The 26339-nt window shown below is 30.3% G+C and overlaps 2 protein-coding genes across 2 annotated transcripts; one reads left to right on the top strand and one right to left on the bottom strand.

Moving 5' to 3' along the window:
• Positions 1 to 380: 380 nt before the first annotated feature.
• Positions 381 to 5311, bottom strand: LOC119672195 (mediator of RNA polymerase II transcription subunit 14-like). Its single transcript, XM_038083189.1, has 15 exons — positions 5131 to 5311; positions 4955 to 5072; positions 4601 to 4888; positions 4415 to 4547; positions 3863 to 4357; positions 3593 to 3803; positions 3379 to 3538; positions 3095 to 3326; positions 2785 to 3026; positions 2411 to 2720; positions 2045 to 2349; positions 1784 to 1981; positions 945 to 1724; positions 610 to 879; positions 381 to 491 (listed from the first exon to the last, which is right to left on the bottom strand). The coding sequence occupies exons 1-14, from the start codon at positions 5250 to 5252 to the stop codon at positions 610 to 612; spliced, it is 3864 nt and encodes a 1287-aa protein (XP_037939117.1). The 5' UTR covers positions 5253 to 5311; the 3' UTR covers positions 381 to 491.
• Positions 5312 to 10828: 5517 nt separating this feature from the next.
• LOC119665937 (protein naked cuticle) lies at positions 10829 to 24889 on the top strand. The gene is made up of 5 exons (XM_038075196.1): positions 10829 to 11215; positions 11932 to 12377; positions 20616 to 21488; positions 22279 to 22595; positions 23268 to 24889. Exons 1-5 carry the CDS (start codon positions 11182 to 11184, stop codon positions 24844 to 24846), a joined length of 3249 nt encoding a protein of 1082 aa, XP_037931124.1. The 5' UTR covers positions 10829 to 11181; the 3' UTR covers positions 24847 to 24889.
• The last annotated feature ends 1450 nt before the right edge of the window (positions 24890 to 26339 follow it).

The raw sequence follows: 26339 nt of genomic DNA on the forward strand, positions 1-26339 counted from the left end.
TGGGTGTCTCAGCAACTTAAATAACGGTTTTATAACCCAGCAAAATGTGTTAAAGGATATGTCTTATAGTCTCTAAAGTGATGTTATAAACGCTTAAACCTAAATTAATTGTTTTTTTTTGTTTTCAGAATTTTTATTTCTAAAAAAAATTCGAAAAAATTTAGAAAGCTTTTAACTAGAATTTTCTGATATATTAAGAGTTTAATTGGGAATTTATCTCATGTAGGAATGTTTTAACCTTAAAACTAATTAATAAAATTAGTTATATTATTAATATTAATATTAATATTAGTATTATTATTAATTAATATTATTATTAAAATTATTAATTATAATTATATTTGAAATAACTATATATGATCATACTATACTACAGGATCATATACTACTATATTACTTGTGACTATCAATGTGCTTCCCGGTCCATTTATGAAGCACCACTTTTGTTAGATGCGCCTTTAAAGTTGTATAAGATGCCAATAGTCCATTTACTGTTAAAAAAGAATTTGATACAATCAAACAGCAAGTTCTACTTATTTTAGAAGCGCCAAAATTTCAATCTACATACAACATTTTAAAAAAAAAAATTATTAGAATTATTCAACTTACTTAAAATGTCATTAAGTCGTCATCCAGTACGTGGAGATTTCTCAGAAGACCTGCTATTGATGGAAATATCGAACATGTTTTGTGAATTTCTCCATGAAGAGAAAAAGTATTTATAAACTGCATTATCCTTATTTGAAGTTTTGAAGCATTGTGCTTTGATGACTTGAGTAATCTGGTTGCATTATTATTTGAATTGTAACATAGTGGCAAAACTAACGTCTGAGTTCCGACCGAACTTTTACCATTACAAATTGCATGATTTATTTTAATCTAAAAAATATATCAATATAGCCATTATATATTAAATATTTAATTAGGTGTATCTTAATACTTACGAAAAATGCAATGACACTTTTATTTAATAATTGTACACCTGGACTACCTACTGGTATTGGTAGATATAGTGTATCTGAAGGGGGAACTTGCATACACAATTGTATCGTATAATCACAACCAGGATCTTTTATGTTTGGATCCATATCTAAATGCATTATTTTTGCAAAGTGACTTAGCATTATTGGTGTACAATTATTTAAAAGACCAAAAAATCCGATTATAGAATTACGACTGTAAGGTGATATAGCAACACGCCTGTCAAAGAATAGTTCCAGTATGAGCATATCATCATCGGTTAATTCAATAGATGGTGTATTTGATAAGCATGATAATTTTAAATGAAGGGATTGCATATGCACTGGATTTAACTTTAGTTCACATTGAAAATTAGACAGGTTAAATAGTAAAGTGCTCGGTTCAGTAGAATCAAGAAATGTTATTATATTGCTGTTACTTTTTTTCACGAAATCCTGCATTTGTAATCGTAAATATTCACAGCCTAGAAATCGTTCAAGTGAACTTACACCAGATGCAGTTAAGTAATCATCGAAATAGACACTTGGGCTGCAGATTGTATGAAATACTTTTTGCGTTAGTGTTATGCATGAACCAAGAGGAATATTTGTTTCTGGCGTTTTATCGTCACCAAAGTTAGATTCAGAGCTAGTATCGCTTATTTCTGAAGATGAGGACAAAAACGGGGAATAACATAGTAAACTGTCATATTCACTATTTGGAGAATTTATGTTATCGCCTTCAATATGTTTAGTTAAAAACACCTGTAAATTAAAAAAATATCTTTAATTATTTTTATTTATATATTTGAAAATTTGGTTACCTCAAAATTTTTTAAAAATGAAAACACAGCGCCTTGCATAAGTTCATCTTCGCTGTGGACATAACCTCGTATCGTAACTTTATCAATGCTTATAAAAGATATTTCTATGCCAAACGTTTTCTGGTAAACTAAAAATATATTGAATGGAGACTCCGGCTTTATGACAAATGATGGAGCTGCGTTACCAGTTTCTAGCTCCTGAAAATATAAAATTTCTGTTAAAAAGTCATATATGGTAACAATTTTTTGTATTTAACTTACCGATTTTATTGAAGTTGTTATATTCAGCAATTTAGAAACAGAATAAAAAGTATTATAGGTTTCATCCAGTATATATAGTAAGTATATTAAACTGCACGTTGCATTCAAACAACTTTCCATTTTTTCATGGATGATATTATGTGGATTCGGTGATGAGTTATCACTAGTAAAAATCAAACAAAAACGTTTTGTATCTGTACACCAAAATATGTTACAAATAACATTTTTTTTCGGTCCATAATCAATAATCAGATTTAAGTAGTTATATGTGCAAATTATTACTGTCTTCAATACGTTGAAATGTTCTAAACATAATGAATCTATTAGTTTATATACATATATATATAAGAAAAACTAAAATCTTACTGCTATTTCTTATGATTTTTGCTAAATCGTAAACAATTGCATAAAGATAGACAATTCTGGAGAAATCTTTAAGAATATCTCTTACAGTCTGAGTTGCATTACTTATTTGTTTATAATATAAATGAATCACTTGATAAGCATTCGAATCTGGTTGTGTAACATTTGACAGTGGATTGCTATTAAATACGATCTCTACTACCCAATAATAACATTCCTCATTCCATTTTGAACGAATACAAATTGATACCAAACGTTTGTTTAAATCTTCCTGCACATGTTTCTCGATACTGGGTATTAATAGATTAGTACTCTACAAATGTCATTAAAAGTTATTAATATAAATTTTTCAAATGCTATTCACTTTTCTAAATTACCGTCAGTTCTGTCTGTTCTGGTTGTGTGGGCAGTAGTAGTGTCAATAAGCTAAGTTCAAATGAACCAGTTCTTCTGTCAAACTTAAAGCCAGTATTTGGTATCTTCTGTAGATTGAACTCATTTGCCAAGAAAAAAAAGGCCATTTGTTCATCACATATTGACACAACATAAGCTATCTCCGGTATAGTACAAGCACGTGATGATTGTTTTGTTTTAGCACATTTTTGAACGATAATTTGATCTAAACAATAAAAGTAAATTACTTTTTACATACGATAATTAGGTTAAAACTACCAGTGATATCCTTACCTTGTATGTTTCTGAGAAGTCCATCAGTTAGTAAACTTGAATCAAGCTGCATCAAGCTCTCGATATGAGCATAAAGGTTTACTGTTTCGAATTGGTGGTTTTCAATATTGGCAAATCCTATAGGTTGCTCTGGTATTAAGTTATTTTCATGCGTTTGATATTTGATAAAAGCAATTAAAATGTCATATACCAATTCAAACGGCATATACTGGTTTTCTGATAATTGAACTACCTAAATAAATGAAATTAAATTCAATTTCACCAAGAAAAAAAAAATTACGAACTAGTACAACAGTAGGGTGTCGATGGAACTTGAGGAATATTTTCGGCCTTTTTGGAATTAAAAGTGGATGATTTGGTTGATTTAAAAAAGTCAACGCTTTTGTTACAGTAACAGGAAGGTTTCCCAGAATTACTTTATAATGCTGATATGTGACCCAAAATCTAACAAAAATGTATCATATAATGGTTGATTGAAATTTATATTATGAAACTAACATTAATTCTAATATTAGAGAATTGAGTTTACCAAGTTGATCTTTATTAAGAGCTACTTGAATGCTGTTTATTATATGACAATTGGAATAATTTGGTAAATAACAAAGCAAACTACCAGTGTATGTATCAATCGTTATACACAGGTTGTCATTTCGCCAAGAACGCAAAACAATTGGCACTTGGAGATATGCTGGTGTACCTTCCAAATCACCTGTAATCATATAAAATTTTATTATTATTAACTTTTTTTGTTATACAATTTTCATTTACAGTCTACTCCATTTAATAAAAGTTCGAAATGCAATTTTAAATATCTTAGACGTGCAAATGAACGTATATGAATGGTTTGAAGAATTAAGCGTTCCACTGAAATATTATCTACACATAAAGATTGACTGATGGATATTGATTCATCTAAAGCATCAAAAGACGGAATATGCGATACAACTAAAAGATGTTCTGTTTCCTTGGTTTCTAACTGCAATCGGTAGCCAAGTTTTGAATTAGCTTTTTCCGCTAATTGATGCCAATATGAAATTGTTATCTTCTGGCCATGTATATATTTCTCAACCCGTATTTTTTCAAATAATATACCATTTTCAAGGCGCATTAAGTGCAAATAGATATCATCCAATTGAAGCGACTTGCAAAAGTAATGCAAGCTATAGTAAATATCTTTTAAAGGATCAACATTTCCTTCTAAATGTGCACGCATAATTTGCTGAAGTAAAGATAATTGTATTGGGTGCACGGTCGGCTTACAAACTGAAACAATATACCACACATAGAAATTTATTTTTAGTTTATAACTTATGTACTTACCTCCAATTTTACTAAGCATAACCAATATTTCTATATTCAATAAATGCCAGGGTTCCTTTGCATCATCGCCCATCACTGTTAGGGTTATCTTAAATTCGTCTTTGACCGTAAAAACCACACATCCATTTCTAATCTGTAATAAAAGTAAATTATCTATTGTTACATTTTTGTACTTACTTATTTTACTTTAAAGTTTTTCATTTGTGTTAAAAGTTTCCCACTAATCAGACGATTCCTTATAATTTGGTGTAGACGCGAAAAAGTTTGCTTCCTTTGTAATGCTCCGATAGAATTTGGTGGTAGAAAATTTTCACGTATACAGCCAGGCAAACGCAGGTTACCTGTAGATAAAATCTCAACGGCATGTGCAATATCATAATACGGAAGTCGAGAACTTGGAGTTATAATGTTTTGTAACTGATCCAAACTACAAGACATTTCATTAAATGTTGCATATTGTTTTTCAATCCAATCCTAAAATATATATATATATATAAAAATTAAAATAAATAAAAAATAATTGTTTAAAAAAAACCGAACCATATGCTCTGCCCAGTCTAACGACCAATCCACCACTCCAGTTAGAGTCTCTACTAGATCACCCGTGTCTTTTTCGCAGATTTCAAGTTTAGATTTTACTTCCTCTTTGTCAGGTGATCTAGGCATTCAAATAAAAATATAACTTTTCTTTATTTTCTCAAATTATTTTCTCTTACGTTTCCACCAATGCATGCAATTTACGGTATATATCGTGTATGGCAACTTTAACTACATGTGTTAGTGAAACCCCTTCTCCCTCGATTTTCGAAAGGTCGCCTTTCAACTGTTGGAAATTCATATCAAACTATTTTGAACTTATAGACAATTATAGACAAACAGTGTGTCGTAACTGTCTTTAAAAAGGGACTTGCAGAATTTTATGACAGAAAGACTTTGCAATAATTGTTACGGTGACCTCTGTCGGTAGGTAAAAGTAGCATTTCTAAGAAGTTTCATAGCGACGTTGCTACTCTTCTTAAAGTTAACTGATGTATTTGAATCCTTCACAACTCACATATTATTTTATATTATTTAAGTTTATAAATAATTTAAATTTTTTATTGGTCTATTGGTCTATAGTATTTGAAAATTAATAAAATAATTAAATCTAAAATTAATAATTATTAATTTTAATGAGCAGTTTCAGAGATGCTTATAAAAATATGCAATTAGTTTTATTGGATGGTTCTAAAGTTACTCGAAGTAAGGCTTCATAGAACTAACAAATATTTAATTATTATTATTGTATCCTACAAAGGAGTTCCTTTTCTGCAGTAAGAAGAGTATGTGTCTTCTATATAATAGTTGTGCAAAAAATTTCTTATATATGCTGTATGGTTATATACACCTTATCAGATCTAGAAATAAAATTAACAATTATACATATGTATTATAATAAAAGAATAATTCCAGTAATAAAAGTACACGGTTTTTGATATACATTATATATAACATCTATATATATAAAAGAAAGATGTGTTTTTGTTACACCACTTATAACTCAAGAACGGCTGAACCGATTTAGCTGAAAATTGGCAGGGAGGTAGTTTAAGGCCAGGAGAAGGATATAGGCTGAACCGATTTAGCTGAAAATTGGCAGGGAGGTAGTTTAAGGCCAGGAGAAGGACATAGGATACCTGTTTATCCCGTTCACGACAAAGTAGGTTTTGAAATTATCAAATTTTTGATATAAGAAAATATTTTATTGGAATTTTCGAATAGCAAAGAAAAAAATAAAGTACAAACACAAAAATTTATTTTTAATTTTATTGAAGTTCGGCTGACCATACAACGCTGTTTCGAGTATTGCCAAGTACTCTTCATCAGTGGTCTTTGGAAATAATCGAATTTTATTTAATTAGTTTATAGTCCGTATATAATTTGTTTAGACTGCAAATGCCAGGCTTAGAACTCGTGCCTGTCAAATTAGAAGCGATGACTAATCGTGTTATCCACAAGAAGTCAAGGCTGCACAAACTTTCAATGCTCAAGTTCCAGGTTTTATTGTCACTTATTTTTATTTAATTAGTGACAACAACCAAAGCACTTGCCGTGCTTTAAATTAGAACGAGCTTAAAAACTACAGCTTTATTTTGGAAACACAAGTTCAACGAATTGAAAGTTTAACTTTTTGGGTTTGCTAATTCTTTATTTCTTTTCAAAGCTACTCTTTTTGTAGAGACATTTTGTAATGCATATTTTTTACTTACTATATGTAAAGCGACCATTCTGGTGCTTTTACAAAGAAGCTATGCTATGTTATTCTAAAAATTCCTCTAAAATTTAATAAAGCTTCTTTGTCCCTATACAAAGTAAGTCTAGCTTAACAGCAATACTAATACTTTATTAAAATATTTTATTAAAATTTAACAGATAGAAATATAACTTAGTTAATGTGTTTTTAAAAGTTGTATTAGATCAATATAAGTTTGTGTTGCAATAAATATCGTTTTTAATCAATAAAACTACCTGGTTGTTGCAAACTCAACAAAATAAATAATTAACAATTTTAATGTATGGTATGGTTGAAAATTTGAGTTTTTAGTTTTTTAATAATGCCGCGACCAAGACGATCGAATCTTTCCCGACAAAGCCGTAATGCAAGAAGAATACGAAATACTGCAAATTTAAGGACTGAAGGTCGAGCGAACAACAGAGGTCAACAAATAGATAATTTGCGATGTGTACTAAAATACACAAATAAATTATGAATGATTAATGTAGGTATTTTTTTTTTTTGTATTTTTTCCAATTAAAAAAAAACTGCTTATTTATTGCCTTTAAGGCGGAACAGAGTTCGCCGGGTCATCTACTAGTATACATATATATTTGAGAATGCAGATGGGACCATCGATACTATCGAGAGTGTTTATGTTTAAGTGTGTCTTAAATTTGATTTAAGAACTTTTAAGACTAGCGTAAACAGCAAAGATGAGTGTAGGTTTAAGAACTCTTTCAAAAAAATGTGAGGATGGACCATTAAAAAGAAATCAATGTTAAAGAGTTTTGATGCCAACATAATCAAGAACATTACATATTCGTTTAGGTCTTTTTCTATTCTTTTTTATTCAATTAAAGTGCAAGTGATAGTTTTTGTCGTTTATGACAAGACAATTTTTTTTAAATTACTCTAAAATCAATATATTGGAAAATTAATATAACAATCCTGTCAAATGTCAATATAGGCTATGTTGTATTCAGTTATTTCGACAGATATGTTATATTCTCTCAGGCGCTCTTCTAGTAGCTCAGGAAACAGACTTTATATGAATTTGAATCTATAATAATTTTAGCTATTTCCCGATAGAGGCTCGGTGCAAAGTGTCTTTCCGAACCTTTAATAGGTTAAAAATTATAGCTAGATTAACAGATTATAATAATATATTATTTCCAGAAACATTTATTACAAAAAAAAAGATGTAAGACAAATATTTTTATATGTATGAAATAAAAGTTTTTCTTAAAAATCAGAATATAATTATTACAATGTAATTAAAAGCTTTGGTTATTAAAATCTTTTGTACTGGGTTACGAACGTCTTGACAAACTTATATTATTTTTTACAATATGGATACAATGAAGAAATGATGATGAAAAAAAATTATTTATCTTGCGTGTTATAATTTTTTCACTTTTTGCAATATTCTTTAAAGTATTTCGTATAGGTGCTTCCCTGGTATTTCAATGTCAATAAGTTTTTAATTTCAACGTCAAAATATCATGATTCTTGATATATTTTACTATTTTACCTTTTTCTGTTTTTGTTTCATTTTTTTTTTTTTTTGGAAATATTTTATAATTTTTTTGTTTTGTTGTATTACCTCAAAGTGTCAATCAAATTTTGCTTGCTTGCGATATGTCTCAACTTCATTGTAAGGTTTTTGTAATTTTTGAAAGTGAATTGCTAAATAAAGTAGCTCAGAAATTGTGTTCAAAAAGTTGTACTCGGTTTGCGTGATAAGATAAAATATAGTCAATCGCAAATAAATGCAACAAGTAGTACTAGACATGATTTAAAAAAAAAAGAAAAAAAGTATTAGTTGAAGTCAAGTTAAATGATTTGGTAACACGTTTTTAGATGCTTATATTGTGAAACATTAATACATGAAAACAGTATGTAGATAAAAATATTTTGACAAACATAGTTACTCCAATTTCCATTAGTCTTAATTGTAAACAAAAATTGCGCAAAATATTTATTTACTTATTAAAAAAACATGTTAAAACATTTAAATACTATATATTGCTAATTGTGCCTAGTTGGTTGGGTTGTAGATTTAGTATACAATATATTATAACCAGAGTTCGTATTTGCGTATCCATGAGCGGCTCATTTTGGCTCATTCGGCTCACGGCTCATGAGCCGGCATAAAACTCTTTTTATACGATGGCTCACGCTCACGAGCGAGCCCAACTACAGAGCTCACGCTCACGAGCAAGAGTATGAGCTGCGGCTCATGAGATCTCATGCGCCCAATTTAAGATTTTATTATTTTTTGTTTTATTGTGAAAACATGTCATTAAAAAAGATTTAAAATATTAATAATCATGAACTAACTATAATATGGAAATAATCAAAGTTCTTAAAATAAACAATAAATATATTTGTATTGTTTGTTTGTGGAAAATAATAATATTTTATAAATTTGTTTTTCAAATTCAAATTATTATTTCATTATATTGTTCTAATATAAATAATAATAAGCTAAATTAATTTCAAATTATATATTTTCACATATAACGTTTATAAAAATAAATAAAGCAAATAAACAAATAAATCGCTTTTTATTAAACAGTTGAGCTCGTGAGCTCTCGGCTCGTGAGACCTCATGAGCAGCTCTTCAATATGAGCAACTTGAAGGCTCACGCTGGTGAGCAGCTCTTCAATATGAGCCAATTTTGGGCTCACGCTCATGAGCTAATTTTGGGCTCACATAAGAATTGGCTCTTGCTCATGAGCCTGAGCTGCTCATGAGTGAGCAAATACGAACCCTGATTATAACCTCTTTCTTCTTCTACTAAGTGTCTTATTCGCATCGAACCTTGACTGATATGATTGATATTTTTGTTTTGTCGACCGATACGTAGAAAAGCGACCCTGAACTTTTATTAAACCACTGTCCTAGATTTTTTAATGGTAATGGTATTTGGGGGTTTTCGGGTTAGGCTAAGGCCCCTATGCACTGCGACCGGTTTGATCTATTGTGCACCCTTTGTATCTAGATATTTACTCCTTCTGAGGGAGCTTTCGAATGTCTTCATCCTCTAGTTGGTAAGTACCTAAAATTTTGTTTCTTCTGTGGCCTAGTGCATCACAGTTGGTGATTAGATGTTCCATAGACTCTTCCTCATCACAGCAGAATCTGCAAATATTAGTGTCTGATATATCTATTTTATGTAGGTGTTTGGTAGATTTTTCAGTCTTCCACTAGCAGTGGTCTTAGAAAATATTCAGATTTTTATTTAATTAGTTAATAGTCCGTTTATAATTCGTTGGACTGCAATTGCCAGGCTTAGAACTCGTACCTATCGGATTTGAAACGATGACTACACAAACTTTCTATGCTCAAGTTCCAAGTTTTTTTGTCTATTTTTATAATCTATTTAATTAATTGAAATCTATTCATAGTTTTAGGAAGCGAATTGGTTATTTTTGCATAAGGATGTATTGATGAATGCGTACTGTAGGTTGATTTCAAAATTGGAAGCATTTTACTATATTTACCACGAAATGCTTTACTTTTGTATGGATTTTATATGAAAAAATATCGATTTCAGATGTTTATAGATTTGGTATGACAAATAACTGAGGCAAAAGTCTATGGTTCGATAAGATAACGTACTTCTCTGAGGAATTACTGCACATGTTTCTTGTAGGAGAAAGAGGGTATTTGAAAAAAAGAAAATATCTACGATCCTAGGATTGCTGCATATATGTCGAGTTAATTACGTTAGTGTTAACTTTCCTTTATTTGCAGTAGCAATTAGAAATATCTTTAAAGTCTTACAAAAGATAATGTTTAACAGAAAACTGATTTCTATTCTCTTTTGGCTAAACTTTAATTTCTTTCATTAAGCAAATTACAAATAGTCGTAAATTAAAAATGACCAATTAATCTATTTTTAGCTACTTCAGCTTTTATTCCATTTCGTAACTGCCTTAACACATTTATTTCGCATCATTCACTACTGACTGCATCCTTCCTTCTTCCTCCTCTTCCGCCCGCCACCTCTTCAGCAGCTTAGCAACATTAATTTAATTGTCACAAAATGTGCTACCACTTAAACCAAAAACAATGTGTTAACTAACACTGAAAATAGCAAATGGTAAGCAAAAGAAAAGTGCTGCCAAATTACCAGCGCGAGTGTAATTGATTACAGGAAATGGAGCGGTCATAGCTGAAATTACTGCAGAGGAGTAAAAACCTTTTCCTTGTAAATTGCATGTCCAAACTACATAAGGAAACCGAAAATTGCAATTTAAGCACTTCGATCGTGCTGTGTCACAGTAGCAGCAGCAGCAGCTGAAGACAGTGAGAATGGTCGGGCGAGTGGAGCGGGGCTGGGCTGGCCAAATCGACACAGCAACCAAATATCCAAGAAACATTAAACCGAAAGTGTAGCTACAGTAGCCGTTAAAGTAGAAATCGAATAGAGGAAATATACTTGGGGCAATATGTCAACACAAAAGCTGTCAGCGATTTCATTAATTCGAACAAAAGCGTCGAATGAATGTGAAAAATAGTGAAAAAGCGTACTTAAGTGAGTCATGTGGCGGCAAACTTTTGTAATTACAAAGACAAAAAGGCATTCAGAATATTTTTTTTTCATTATTATTATTTTTTTTTTTTTGTTTTTTGTTTTTACATTTCACTTCGGCACTTTATTTTTTATTATTAATTACAGAGCCGCCAACACATTTGCCACAATTAATTACAAATTCTTAATGCGAAATGGGTTGTCTCTACTTTCATAATGTGCTTTCTTTTACTTTAATATTATGAATTTTTTTTTTGTTTTTTGTTTTTAATTAATTTTTTTTTCATTTTTTTTATTTTTTTAATAGTTGTTGACCCCTTTTATGTTGTTTTTCTGTTGCTAATAAAATAACAAAAAAAAAAATTATGTACTTGTAGTAATGACAAGGCAGGCACGGCGGCGGGAAATTGCATGCGAAGTAGCACTAAATTTTGCAGTTGCCGCCTTCCCTGAAAGATACGCCGGCCAAGATAAGTTGGAAATAGTGTGGATTTGTGAACATAATTTTAAAATGCGTTAGCTCGTTTTGTAATACTGAAGAGCATGAATCATGAATCATGAAGTTGTTATTTTAACTACGTAATTTTATATTGCGCATATTTCAGGAAACACAAAAAGTTTTGTCAGCACTGACAGGTCTCTCGTAGTTAATTTCTACTTGCCTTATCTCACACATAATTTTATTTAATTTTGTTTTTCCTCCTTTTTCTCATTAACAGTACAAGAATGCACGACAGACTCAGAGGAGCTAATGTATCATCAAGTGCGCGCCTCATCCTCGTGCAGTGCACCACCTGATTTATTGCTTGTTAGCGATCGCGAAAATAATATACCGCTTAGATCGCCTGTTGTTAACATAATAACAACATCGACTAATGCCAGCGGTAGTTCGCAAAAACATCAGCAACACCACCACCAGCAACTGCAGCACCAGCAACATATTCCGCAACAATTACAGAATGGTACAAAAGACACAACTAGTAAACACTTAAAGATGAATAGCAAAAATAGTAGTAAACTTGTAAATACAAACACTTCAACACCGCAACAGACATTGCAACAACACCAACACCAACAGCAGGATGAAGTCGATGGACCACAACAGTCGCAGCAACAACGTCATTCCCAACCGCCACATAATAAGGATGAACGTATACGTTTAGAAGTAAGTGCAATGCAAAAAACTATAAAGTTTATTGTTTAAGATTATTTTTATTTCACTTCAACAATCAACATTTATTTAAAATGTATCTATAAAAAACCATCTCTACAAATATGCACAAAAATTTACATATACAGTTAAAGTAATAAAGTTATATTTTAAATGTAATATATATACATGAAATGATTATGGTAAAATATTTCGGTCTTCCTAGAGCACCCGATAATTTAAATCAAGATTTTTGCATATGTGGACAACGATAACATTCGAAAAATATTACACATTTCATAGCTCTCGTTCTCCTCCATGTAAAATAGCCTTAACACTGAAATATCCAGAACCTATTGGATCGCATCATAATACCTTTCTGTTACACTTTCTGAAAGTATACCTGATCCAACCACAATTGCGCTTTTTGTAGCCATAATCCAAGTCATTATTTTTGTCTATATCCAACTGCATATAGAAGCGACAATGCCTGTAGGAAGGAGCTTAAATTATGAATTTTTCCCTATAACACACAGATCGATGTTGGGTATTTTTTAGGTACAACACATCTTTTGATACTACTATATATAGCATGCTGCCTTGTTAGTTGGAGTTCAAAGATGAAGACATATCTTGGCTATAAAAAAACAATACAAAAAATTGTGTGAAATATCGAGACATTTCCATGTTTAAATTCGGCAAATGTCCCATAAATGTTGACAGAACAGAATTATCACCATAGGAATTTTGCTTGTCCTATGTTTTTTTTTGAGAAATCAGTGTGGCTCAGTATGTAATAGGTGCTGTTAATACCGTACATGTGCTTAACTAAGGCGAACCTATGGAGAGGTGGCACCCCTTAAGAACCACGTTATTTTGAGTGCCATGGTCCTTATGAGTGTCATTAAATTGAGAGTGAGAAAAAAAAAACAATATTCGGTTCAAATTTGGTCATGAGTACCGAGGCTATCTAAGCCTCGTCAATTAAGCTAAGCAGTCTTATTCAGTTATAAATGTCAACATTTGTGTCTTTTAGAAGCAAATTATTATGCTTTCTGTGAAGCTGTACATAACATGCCTATTTAGTCAAACCCCAAAAGAGACAATTTTGACCAGCCCTTGACACTCTACTTAACATAGCCCTTATGTTGTCACGTTGAATAAAACAGTGTTGTTAAATAATAAATGTTAGAATTTGTGCCTTTTACGATTAAATATGTGCATTTTTGTGTGGAAATGTAAGCATATCCATACAAAAGCAATGACCTCTTACATTTAAGATAACAAAATAATAGTAAAAATACAAAATTGACAATTGTGATATGACTCTTTCTATATCATGTATTTTGGTTATGACCGCTGAGAGCGTAACAGTGCTACGAATATTTTTCATATGTCGTCTCTATAACATGGCCCTTAAACTACTGTAACTTGACAACTAAATCTGAGATTTAACACAATTTTGGCACGTACCGTTTAAAACGTAACACTTTTTAAAAATTATATTCATCTGTAACTGTCAGAGTTGTTCAGATATTAATTTATTGTGGTTGGGTGTGATATAGCCAATGTACATACGGAATAGGCTCCTGGGAATGTATATTCTTACGAAAGAGGCAATAAAACTCTGTAAAGTAGGTTCTATACTACTTTTATTGACGTAATAGGGTTTAGAGACCTAATCTAAGTTCAGAAGGGGGCGCAATAGACTCGAAGGTCGCAGTGCCACATCGCCTAACAATAATAATAATAATGATATAGCTATCCTATTTTCGATTTTATTAGTGCGATATAAGCAACTATACTTCTCTCAATAGTACCGTCAACTATGTGTCATCCGGCCTTATTAAGTGAAATAATATAAGTTCAGAATGAATAAAATTATGCCAAGTATTCAGCATTGGCAATATTCGAAACAGCGTTGTATGGTCAGCCAAATTTCAATTAATTAACTAAAAATTTTTGTGTTTATCTTTTCTTTGCTATTCGAATCCGCCATATTCGAATATTCTTTTCGTCATAAAGGCGCGTCACTCTTGGCAAGAAAAACTTATTATTGAATAAAATCATTATTGTTAAAAAAAAATTAACATTTAAATATTTGTTGTTTTTATCATTTTAATTTTAAATTTAAATTTTTCAAATTAAAAATTGTTTTTAATTTTAATTTTTTTTTTTTTAAATGTAATTTTTGTACTCACAATGATATTTAATTCCTATTAACACAAATTGTTAATTTGTTGAAAACGATCAAATTTTTAAATTTCCCTAAGCCACCAAAGCAATTAAACCTTTTTAATAATCTCCACTTTATTCAAATAAAACCCCATAAAAATGTCAAATTAATATATAAAAAAGATTGGTATTTGTGTTCACGTACATAAAAAGTTACCCACTTATGTACGAACCAAGGAGCTAGAAACCCAACGGAAGCAAGAAGTGAAAACCAAATTTAAGTAATAAAATTAACGTTGAAAAAACAAAAAAAAAATTACAAAAAATAATTCTTTCGAACGCAGAGGAGAACCACTTGAGCCGAAATACTGTGGAAGTGCAAATAATGCTTAAATTTAAACTGGTGATAATCTTTAAAGGTATTTTACAATTATTACGCCATGCTGACTTTTACGACATTAGCAGCAGTAGATGGCGCTGCCGTCTGTCATGTAAGAATGGGTATGACAATAGCGACATTTCCGCATTCGTTACGGCAAGATGGCGTAACTTATACTCTACGAGAAAGTGAATTATGCTAAATTGTAAATTGTAAAATTTACAACAGTGAAATTTGTTTCTTTGAGATGTTTTCTTAAGCTGAATGCAATGTCGTTGTGTAAGTATTGTAAATGAGCCGAAAGTAATGCTAAATTCGCTACCATCTCAAGCGGTAAGGGAAGAGCGTCAAGCGTATAATGGCATTTATCTTATGCTTATTTTATTTAATCTTCAATGCTACATAAACGTCAGTAGGAAAAATGACATTTAAGCTCATATGTTTAGCACAGCGATTTGGTAACAACAAAGCATGAAAATGTTAAGAAAAAAGAATTCAAGTATTTTTCTCGGTTTTTCCCAGTTTTTCACGGCAGAAAAAAAAAACCAAGATTGCAAAGATTAAGCAGTGGAAAAGGAAGCGTGTTTTGCTTCAGCTTGCAGTGGCATTTCCTTACCAGCGCATTTAAAAGTACAAATGAACCGTTTTATTGATATATCCGTCATTTTTTACAGCCGTCTTGCGCCTCAACTCACACACCAAACAATCATAAAAAGAAAATGATTGCGGAGGAGGAGGATGAGAACGACTGAAAATCACATGCATGCCGTCGCTGCCACCTTAGCAATCTCGAGTACTTTTATTTGCGTTAGATTTTTCTTTTCTTAGCGCGCTCCAAAGTATGCAATATTAATTTGTGCTTCATTTTTTATTTAACATTTTTATTTGTTTTGTTTTTGTAGTTTTATTTGTTTTTTTTTAATTTTTTACTTCGCTTTGCTTTTGTTTATACGAGCGTACATTTTAAGCGCCATTGGCAATTTTGTTTTTATTTTTGTTTGTTGTTGTTGCTTTTGTTTTGTTTTTGTTTTTGTTATTGTTTTCTTTATTCCGCACATTAAAAACATTTTAATTTTTCTTAACTTCAAGTATTATGATTTGACTGCTGTGTTTGTTATTGTTTCAATCAGTTTTTCAAACAAATATTTTATCGAAATTTATTTTGCTTTCCTCTTAATTAAATGCATATGCGCAATTATTCTAGCGTTGCCATTAAAGCGTTCATTTGGCGCGATTGAAAGTATTTTTTAAAAATTGATTTTTTTTCGTAGTCTTAGGTCTTAGCATGGGATCTGCTCTGCGGGTGCATATTTCTGGGAATTAAAGTTTAAATTTATTGTGCTTGTTCAAACATTTTTAATGAATCATCAAAACATAAAAAATAATTTTTTATTTTATTTGAAATTCCGTTCATCAATTATATTCACCACATATCATTAATTATATTAATCCGAATTGCATGCTTATTGCAATAAAATCAAAATCTTTCCATCGAATATGTCAACGAAATTTATGCCTTTGATTCCTAACAAGATCATCTTTTCATTTTATCCCAACCTTTTTTTGTTTATATTGAAATCCATAAAATGTGTAAAACACTAATTTTTAATGATTTAATTATGCAAATACTTTGTGTATATTTAAGATAAAAAAAAAAAAATTAATCCAAATTATTGGTTGAATCATCCTAATTTATAACGAAGCAATTAAATTCCAAATAAGAATATATTTTATATAAAACTTTGAGACAATGAAGTAATCAAGTCATCCAATTAATTAATATTTCTTTTCTCCTCACGTTAACATAAATTCCTTGGACAATTTTAAAAAAAAAAACAAGGAATACAAATTAAAGAAATAAAAAAATACTAATAAAAAATTAGATTACACTTTGCTTTACCTGAAATTCTTTAAAATAAATAGTTTTTTCAAACCGCTGTACAGTAATCCGCTAATATAACCAATTTAACAAATATAGTATAATGAATGACAAAATTGTAAATCGAGTGTTTTTTTAGTTGTATGAGAAATTAAAATGATATTGTAGGTTAGAAATATTGTTGGAATCAAATTTTTTTTTTATAATATGGTTAATAATTTCATGACATTTATTTTTTGGATATCATTTCCGGCATATAACCGCCGCAGCTATGAGTTAAATTGTCGATTAGTTCAATTTTTGACAATTTTTGCAATAAATATGGCTCTATGGCATCAATGTACCATAAGCATTGGCTTTCAATACTTCAAGTGTTGCTGGTTCGTCGGCGTGTCTTTATAAACCAATAACTTAACAAAGCCCTATAAAAAGTAATCAAGAAGCGGTAAATCGCACGAACGAGTGGGTCAGTTAACAAGACCACTTCTAGAAATAAAGTTGTCACCAAATTGATATCGCAATAAATAAATTGTTAAGCAAGCTGTATGACCTTCTTGTTGAAACTAAATGTCGTCGTTGTTTACCTCATAAATTTTTGGCAACAAAGATTCAGTTAGCATAGCTCGATAACGCTCACCATTAACCGTAATAGCAGCTCCTTCCTCATATCGAAAGAAATAAGGAACGATAATGCCGCCAGCGTATAAACTGCACCAAAAAGTCAATTTTAAATGATGTAATAGTGATTCGTTAACTGCTTGGGGATTGTCTTCGTTCCATATACGACAATTTTACTTATTGTGGTAGCTATTTAACCAGAAATGAGCTTCATTACTTAAGATCGTCATTAACCGTAAAACGAACGAAGTGTTCGTTTTGGAAGTAAATTTCCACAATTTAGAAGCGTTTTTTAGCGTTAAACGATTTATAATGAATTGCCAAACCCTACTAAAGAGAAATATCAACAGAGTTTGACATTCTCCGTTGTCAAACTATAGTTACCGATATCGATAGTTCTCATGCAACTAAAAAAAATACCCGATACTATATTGTAATATAATTTAATAATTTATAATTTGTTATATCAAAAAACCAATGATTTAACATAAAATTATTCAGTATTTTCACTTTTTAATGAAAATCGGTATAAGTAGTTCACAAAAACCAAATTTACCAAATTTTGGTAGTTTAAAAAAATGCTTCTTCTTTTTAATAAGCAGTCATAATGCGTAAATAATAAGTATACATATGTATAAATATAATCATTTGATTATTTTTGGGAATAGGACAGCTTCAGCCGCTCTGGGCTACGAACTTCTAAAGGCTACAACATGGCTAAGTGTTTGGTTTTGGCTCATTCTGTTACTGTACATAACTGAATTGGTTTAAGACTTTCTTTTCATCAATGTACCTCATATTTGTAATATTTAATAGCTATATTAAATTGATTAAAATTATTTATATTATTGAAGGCATATGTGAAACCAAATACATGCCTTTAACAACATAAATAATACCGTTAAATAAGTAAGCTGGTAACTATTTTAATGATTAGAGACATGTGTGCAGTAAAAAGAGGTCGACGCTTCCAAATAAGATAGAAAATATTTTACATTCATTATAAATTAAGGTCGATTACTTGATAAACCAATGGATAGAAACCAATGTTAAATGTGAACAATCACTCAATTTTGGTGATTGTGTCTAGATCTAGATCTGTAATAGGGGGCTAATCTGGGGAGTTCTGTAATAGCTTGCTTGTTCGACACTTGTACGCTGCTCGCTTTCTCTTTCTATAGCCATAACTTTAAGATGTTTTGAAACTTTTAATTTTTGAATACATCGTCCTAAGATAACTTGATTGTAAAAGATTGTTTGGAAATCTCGAGTCAAATTTTATATAAACTATATATAAATATAATTTAGTAATGTTTTACTAAAGTTTTTTATTATGGCATGTTATAACATATCATATATATATAAAATAATTAAACAATATAAATAAATTATAAGCATTTGTTTTATTTTACAATTTTCATATACGTTTTACTAGTAATTATAATTAAAAAACTTCAATTACAAATAATTAATTTATAAAATTTATGTTAGAAACTTTAGAATGCTACTGCATTGTAAAATGGAAAAAATATTCCATTACGTTATAAATAAATAAAAAAATTCCACTGATTTGTAATTTTGTAGAAAACAAAAAAAAAAATACTTGCATTTAAAATATTCATTTATTTTATTGAGTATATAAAATTTCAAAATAATTACACTTCACATACTGACCTGTAAACTAAATAATAATATTTTTACAAATTTAATTGTGTAATTAAAAGTATAATTTTATAGTTGCATAAAACTGTGTTCTGGCGCCTTAAATTATTTCAGAAATTTTGTAAAATGCAATCAAAACATGTGCCACATGTGGGTTTGAAAATCGCACAGTAGGTGGACTAATTTGCCAAAAGTATATTTTAATTACTTTTGGGGGGAAAGAAGGGGTATATAAATGTTTTCAACAAAAACACTAATTTTTTCACATTTAAATTCTATTAACAAATTTTATGGTTGAGTTGAATATTTGTGGTTATCCGCACATTTAAGATTATTTATTTAATAATTTTTCAAAAAAATTGTATATATATATATATATATATATATATGTAAATAAATTATGAATTGTAAAAATAAATAAGTATAAAATAAATACCATTCAGATATGAATCCTTCAATACTTAACGAAATCAGTAGAAAAAAGATAAAGAGTCCTAAAACCCGAATAGCCTCACGGGTTTTCACTTCTAATTAGTTGGTAAAAAACTGGCAAGATCAGTGCTATTTTATAATATATAATTTCTCTTTCCGCACAAATCTAAATATTGACATAATCTATACATCATATAATATTAATAACGAAAATCAATTCTATATCAAAACTTTCATAGATGTATTAATAAGAAATAATGTTTTTCAAAACTGCTTACATTAAATTTCAGTCAGGAGTTTCAGTACAGTTTAAAATCATTTGTAAATCACCTCTTTATCACAAACTTGCTGAATTACAATAGAAAACTACACCAAGCCTGGACGCTTTATTTGTCTATTATAGAACGGTTGGTCAGTAGTAATGATTCTACTTCATACTATCACTTAATGCTAAGCACCAGAAATTTTCTGTTATAAGCACTCACATTTATGGTTAGCAGATAGTGACCTCTTAATGATATAGACTTTTACTAAAATAACTGATTCGTTATTAATTTAAGCCCATTATGTGCGATATAGTCATCCTGACGAATTCGTTTATGAGGGGTTTAAGTAATCGGCAGACTTATTTCCATTGATTCTTGTATAAGTACGGTTTGTATGCAGTTCGATTATATTGTAATTTAGTTATTATTATTATTTCTTAGAGACAATTATGAGTACAAATATAAAAACCATTTGTCGCTCTTGCACTGAGACAAGAAACGAAGCGAGATATGATTATATTAAAATAACGACAAAAACAGTTTAGTTTGAATATATTTAAAAGTATATATATATATATACTTTTCTTAGTATAAATAATATAAATATAAATTACCATATCGTGAGAATATAAATTAAGCTATATTTAATAAAACATAATTTTGTTTATAAAATGTTATTCTTTGATGACTGGAAAATCACCATCAAAATCATCAACATTTTGTTTTACTCCCTTAAGTGCACTTTAATTAAAAAAGTATATTAACTATATTAAATACAAATTTATTTTTCACTCCTATTTATTCAACTTAATTTACTATACATATTTCTTTTCAAATTACAGGAATTCACTTGTGACGTTTCCGTTGAGGGTGGCAAATCATCTCAGCCGTTGCAATTTTCATTTACATTCTACGATCTCGACGGACATCATGGAAAAATTACAAAAGATGACATTGTCGGCATCGTCTATACGATATACGAGTCCATTGGGAAGTCAGTTGTGGTACCGCATTGTGGTAGCAAAACAATAAATGTGCGTCTGACTGTAAGTCCTGAAGGGAAGACCAAAACAAGTGGCAACAAACTAAAGAAAATGACAGCAAACAATGGTGGCAATAATGGTGCCACAGTAAGTGTACTACCTCATGCCAATGGCAAAATACACAGCCTAACAGCAACGTCGACTGTAAATGGACACGGACATGGTGGACATGGACATACACGTCGTCAACATCGTTATCGTCCGCGAAAACTAATTAAGTCAGATGAAGAAGATGATGATAGCAATAGTGAAAAAGAGAAGGAATTGGCTACTGTAGCTGCTGTTGGTGGTGGCAAGTCAAAAAGTAGTAAATATAATAAAATTAAAATGGAGCAGGCACATCAACAGCAGCTACAGCAACAACAACAACAACAACAACAACAGCAACAGTGTTGCCAACAACAGCAACAGGAAAATATGGAACAAAATTTAGATTTATCAACGTCAGTGAATAACTGTCAGCTAGATAATTTATATGAGAATGTGACAGGGAATCTCAAATGTTACGCCAAGGATAGTCCGCTTTCAACGGAAGATTGTCGCGGTTGTGTTAGTGGTACAACTCCTACAACCAGCGGAAATGCCAATGGGCATGCTCGACTGACAACAGATATTTACATGAAGCAAGCATCAACACGCGTCAAAATGCTGAGGAAGGCACGTAAACAAAAGGTGGGTACATAACTATTTCTTCCTGCAGCAGCAAACACAAGATGAAAGTAGCCTAAGTACAGAGTTGTTGTTTTTTAATTTTAGCACTTTTACATTTTTTTTTTCAATATTTATCAAAAACTATAAAATTATCTTAGGATATCAGAAATATCGTAGAATCTTATTGAGGTGTTAATGTTATTCGTTAGGTGGTTTAAAATTAATAATAAAAAATATTTGTTATAAACAAATGATGGATGCTTTGTTCTGAAAGCTGTACTTAGAGTTAGTGGATACCTCAAGTACAATTTGTAAGATGACAAGATGTTATGGTTTGTCTTCTATAATCTTTTCCATTGAAAGTTTTGTAATATTTTTTAAATACAAAAAACATCGATTCTTTGAAAGAAATTTATAGTTCTTAGTTTTCATAGTTCTTAGTAATTAATAATTCATAACAAAAAACAAAAAAAAGGAAAAAATAATTTTTTTTATTTTGCTCTTTACGAAGATGTCTTTTGTTCTAGATGTTCTCGCACTCAATTCAATCTTCCTTTCACTCTTCTATCTCTCTGTGCAGTTTTATTTTAACAGAAGTACTTTTAACATTATTTTATATTTCGTTTATTAATAATTAATTTCGAATCATATTTATATTATTTTATATTTTTAATTATTTTAATTAAATTAATTTATTTTGTTCATGTTCTTTTTATTTTTTCATACTAAAACAACTTAACAACATGCACAATAAATCATGGATGTAAAAAAAAAATACGCTACCTTTCCACAACCTTGCATGAATAAATAGTATCAGGATCATTGTCAAGAGACAAGACAACGTAGCCTATCACTTGGTAGTGAATCGTGTTGGAAGAATCGTCATCCCATGCAACAAATACAAATGACAGCAAAAACTATAGCTTTGCTCCAGCAGCAAGAGCAGGAGCAACATGTAGATGTTATAGATGGCGTACAGCTACGTAATCCGCGTAGAAATCCAGCCATGTTGGCAGCTGTAAAACGAAACTCGGCGGAGTGCTGGAAGACTGCATTGAATCGTAATGATTTAATTGGTATCATAAGAGAGAGCATGGAAAAGAATCGCTTGTGTTTTCAACTCAACGGGTAAGAGACAAAACTCACACAAGTAATCACATTTAAGCTTAAGTTTGTCCTTATTTTGATTTTATTTATTAATCATTTTTCAATAAGTTATTAATTTTAACTAATAGCATCTGAAAAGTATCGTAATTAAAAATTTAATTTTTTAATTAAATTTTTGACTTAGCACATTTGCTTCTTTCTAAGGAACTAAATTAATCAATACGTTTTTATGTTAATTTGTATAATGCATTATGAATTTTTTTTGCAACATCCCTGTTTTTTATAATTTTTATTTTTTTTATTTTTTTTGTTTTTGAGAAATTTCACTTTTATGTTTAGTTTTAAAATGTAATGAGGTGTAGAACCTAATATGATTTTTAATAATTTGAAAGCATTCTTAAAATTAATTGAAGTCATGACTTCAGCTTTAATAATTATTGGCTTCTGTTAAAATTTAGTTGAGGAATTTAAAAAAATATATATGTATATTGTTAAATTTTCAACAAATATTTGCAGCGTAGTAATAAAACAACCACAAAAAAGAAATCATACGTTCATTTCACACCCTCCCTTATAAGCACGTGTAAAGTAGTATGTTTGAGTTATCACATCAATCAAATTTCACTTCAACCGAACTCATACAAAAAGCACTAATTAAACACAATTTAACCCTTTTTTTATTGACACTTACAGAAAACCCCAAGCAAATGTGAGTCCCATAAGGCAACCGCAGCATCATCAACAGTCTCAGCAGTCACAACAACAACATCGTCAACGCTCCAACACGGTGTCAAAAATACCAACCTTAATTTCCAACCACAACAATTCCATTATCAACCACACGCACAACAGCAGCAACAACAACAGCAACAGCTTCAACATCAATTCGAACAACAACCACAGCAGCAACAACAACTTCGAATTAAGCATGCACGACAACAGCAACAACAGCCTGTACCATCCCCAACCACACATTCCCATTTACCATCAGCAAATGGCCATTAATCCAGCTGTCTTGGCCGCACAAAATAATATTGGCCATAACAAAATGAATCTGTGCGGTTATGATTCCTTTTTGCATGCAACAATATGTGGTGGCGGTACAAGCCATTCACCACCACCACCAACATTAACAACAACAACAACAGCAGGAACAGCATATACTACGAAAATGATAAGTAATCAACCCACCATACAGCTACAATACCACCAACAACAACAATTGCAACAACTAAAACAACCAATTGCAACTGTACAACCATTAATGTCAGCAGTTCCTATATATCCAAATGCAATACCAAAAATATTTTCAAATCCAGCAGCAGCAACAACAACAACAAATAATCAAATTAAAACTAGTAAAATACTACGTAGTGGTTCATATTCACAAACCCACCACAGTACAACACACAATTCACCACAACATCATGGTTACCAACGCCTTAGTTCAACTGCACAGGAGCAACAACATTTGCAACAATTGGCAGCTACAAAAACAAATTTGGCTGCATTGAACTTGCAATATCCCAGCGTGGAACGATCGCAAATGGAACATTTAGCAAAATGGCTGAGTGCGCGTGAGAAATGTCATAAATCAAAGAAGGATGCGAAAAATTATGATAATTTACTTTATGCAAGACTTGGCGAGAAACTGCAAGAGAATTCATGCAATGCTGATTATTACGCCAATAAGGAGAACTTGCAACGTCGCAAGCACAAACTACAAAGGCGCCAACAAAATTTGGTAAAATCACACAGTGCTGACAATTCCAGCAAATCAACCGAAAGTAGCAGTAACAATGAAAAAGCGACTGATAAAATCGATTACATAGAAATGCTACCATTGAACGGTGATCCTATTGAATGCGAAAATCTACTAGGTCAAACAACAGATGAAGAAACCTCGAATGAACTATTAACACCCTGCAAGGAAGCAGCTCAAGCGCTATTAGCACAGGAAAAGTGTTGCGAGACTAAAGCTCACGTAGCAACCGGGACTTTAGTTGATTTGACTGATGATGCAGAAGCAGTAGTTGAGCTACAAATCAACACAAATGGCATTAAAATTTGTGCTGATGAAGAAGAAGTGGATGCAGTGGAGGAGGAAGCGGAAGAAGAAACTGAGAGTGGTGATAGTTTAAGTCCTACGAATGCAGCTGCAATTGCAACAACTGGCAGTACAGCCAATACAAGCGCCTCATCGCTGATACATCGTTATGTACATGAACACATACATCATCATTATCATCATTTCAAAGAAAAAGACGAATAGAGCACAAAAACTGTTTCTTACTCAGCAGTAAAATGTTTAGTCAATATTTATATAAATATATATTATATTATTATATATTAATGCATAAACATAGAAATAATAATATATGTTATAGATGTAATTAATTGCTTCAACTTATAATACTTTTAGCAAATTTTGTAATTTAATTGTAATGAAAAGAGTAATTAGTGTAATATGTTAAACTAGTGGAAAAGCTTGCTTATATGCCATATATCAGCTTTTTGTTATTGTATGTATTGTATGTGTATTGTGTAAAAATATTTATAGTCGCATATAGTGTTAATATTTTAATTTAATTTTTTAATTGTCAATACAGGTCAATATTTAAAAATTACTACTGCCAACATATCTACAGAAGCATATCATAAATTAACCTAAGACATTTTGTTTCAGTGAAACTTGGCAGTGCAACTAACTGAAGACCTAAACGCTTATTTTTAAAGTTAATTTTAATTTTTTATAAGTTAAATTTTTAATTTATATTAGTTATAAAATAAAAACATAATTTTTTTTTTATCTAAAAATAATTTTATAGAAAATTCGAATAAATTTACCATTTGTGAGTTTTTGAAAAAAATAAATAGACTATCAAAGAAAAAAAAACGATGCATTGATAGTAGTTAAGCCAATGAAGTAGAGAAGTTGAAAAAAAAATAATTTAAATCTTTAAAAATATTAATTTTAAAAACAAAATTTGTGATTTATGGTTTAAACGAGGGCTGTCTTTACAGATTGGAGGGCCGAAGAAACAAATACATACGTTCATAGTTGTTATTATAAATACGATTGAAATGTTATATTTAGTTTTATTAATTTATCAATTTAAAGTAATTTATTTGGTATTTAATAAAAATAAAGTAATGTAGTTTTATCAGTACAACAAGAGAAAATTTACGTAATTGTAGTATAGTAAAAATACGTCGCGTACCGCACAAACAGTAGTCGCGGGCCGTACTTTAGACAGCCCTGGTTTAAATGATCAAATTTTATTCATATATTTTCGTACGGATTTATTGGTCAATATTAAATAATATATTTTTGAATTTATTTTAATTTAATATTTTATTGTCACCGATATTTCGACTACATTTAATTTATAGTCATTTCTATGGTACTTATATAATAAAATTTATTATAATATAGTAACAAATTCAATACTTAGGAAAAATAAATACTACTAGAATATAATAAAAATCAAACGGCAAATACATATAAACATTTTTAATGAAAATTATATATTTATGCTGCTCTTGATATAATAAAAGTGCTCATGTACACTTAAGATAACTATAGACTGTAGTACTGCCAAGAGCGGCCGAGTCTCCTAGACAACATCATAGACCATATTCGAAATTTTTGATCCATTAAAATATTTTTTACAACAAATTTAAAAAGTAGTATATTATTTAACATTCACAAATTAACCCGTACAAAATTATATTAAAAATTTTTTAAAAATATTAATTTAAAGA

Source organism: Teleopsis dalmanni, chromosome 1, assembly GCF_002237135.1.
Source record: "Teleopsis dalmanni isolate 2A chromosome 1, ASM223713v2, whole genome shotgun sequence".
Lineage (NCBI taxonomy): Eukaryota > Metazoa > Arthropoda > Insecta > Diptera > Diopsidae > Teleopsis > Teleopsis dalmanni.

Coding starts and splice junctions, on each gene's coding strand:
- LOC119672195 (XM_038083189.1), bottom strand. CDS start 5,252: ATGAATTTCCAACAGTTGAAAGGCGACCTTTCGAAAATCGAGGGAGAA. Junction 3,539..3,592: donor TCTCTAATATTAGAATTAAT/GTTAGTTTCATA, acceptor CATTTTTGTTAG/ATTTTGGGTCACATATCAGC. Junction 1,982..2,044: donor TAACAACTTCAATAAAATCG/GTAAGTTAAATA, acceptor TTATATTTTCAG/GAGCTAGAAACTGGTAACGC.
- LOC119665937 (XM_038075196.1), top strand. CDS start 11,182: ATGAATGTGAAAAATAGTGAAAAAGCGTACTTAA. Junction 11,216..11,931: donor TAGTGAAAAAGCGTACTTAA/GTGAGTCATGTG, acceptor TCTCATTAACAG/TACAAGAATGCACGACAGAC. Junction 22,596..23,267: donor TTGTGTTTTCAACTCAACGG/GTAAGAGACAAA, acceptor TGACACTTACAG/AAAACCCCAAGCAAATGTGA.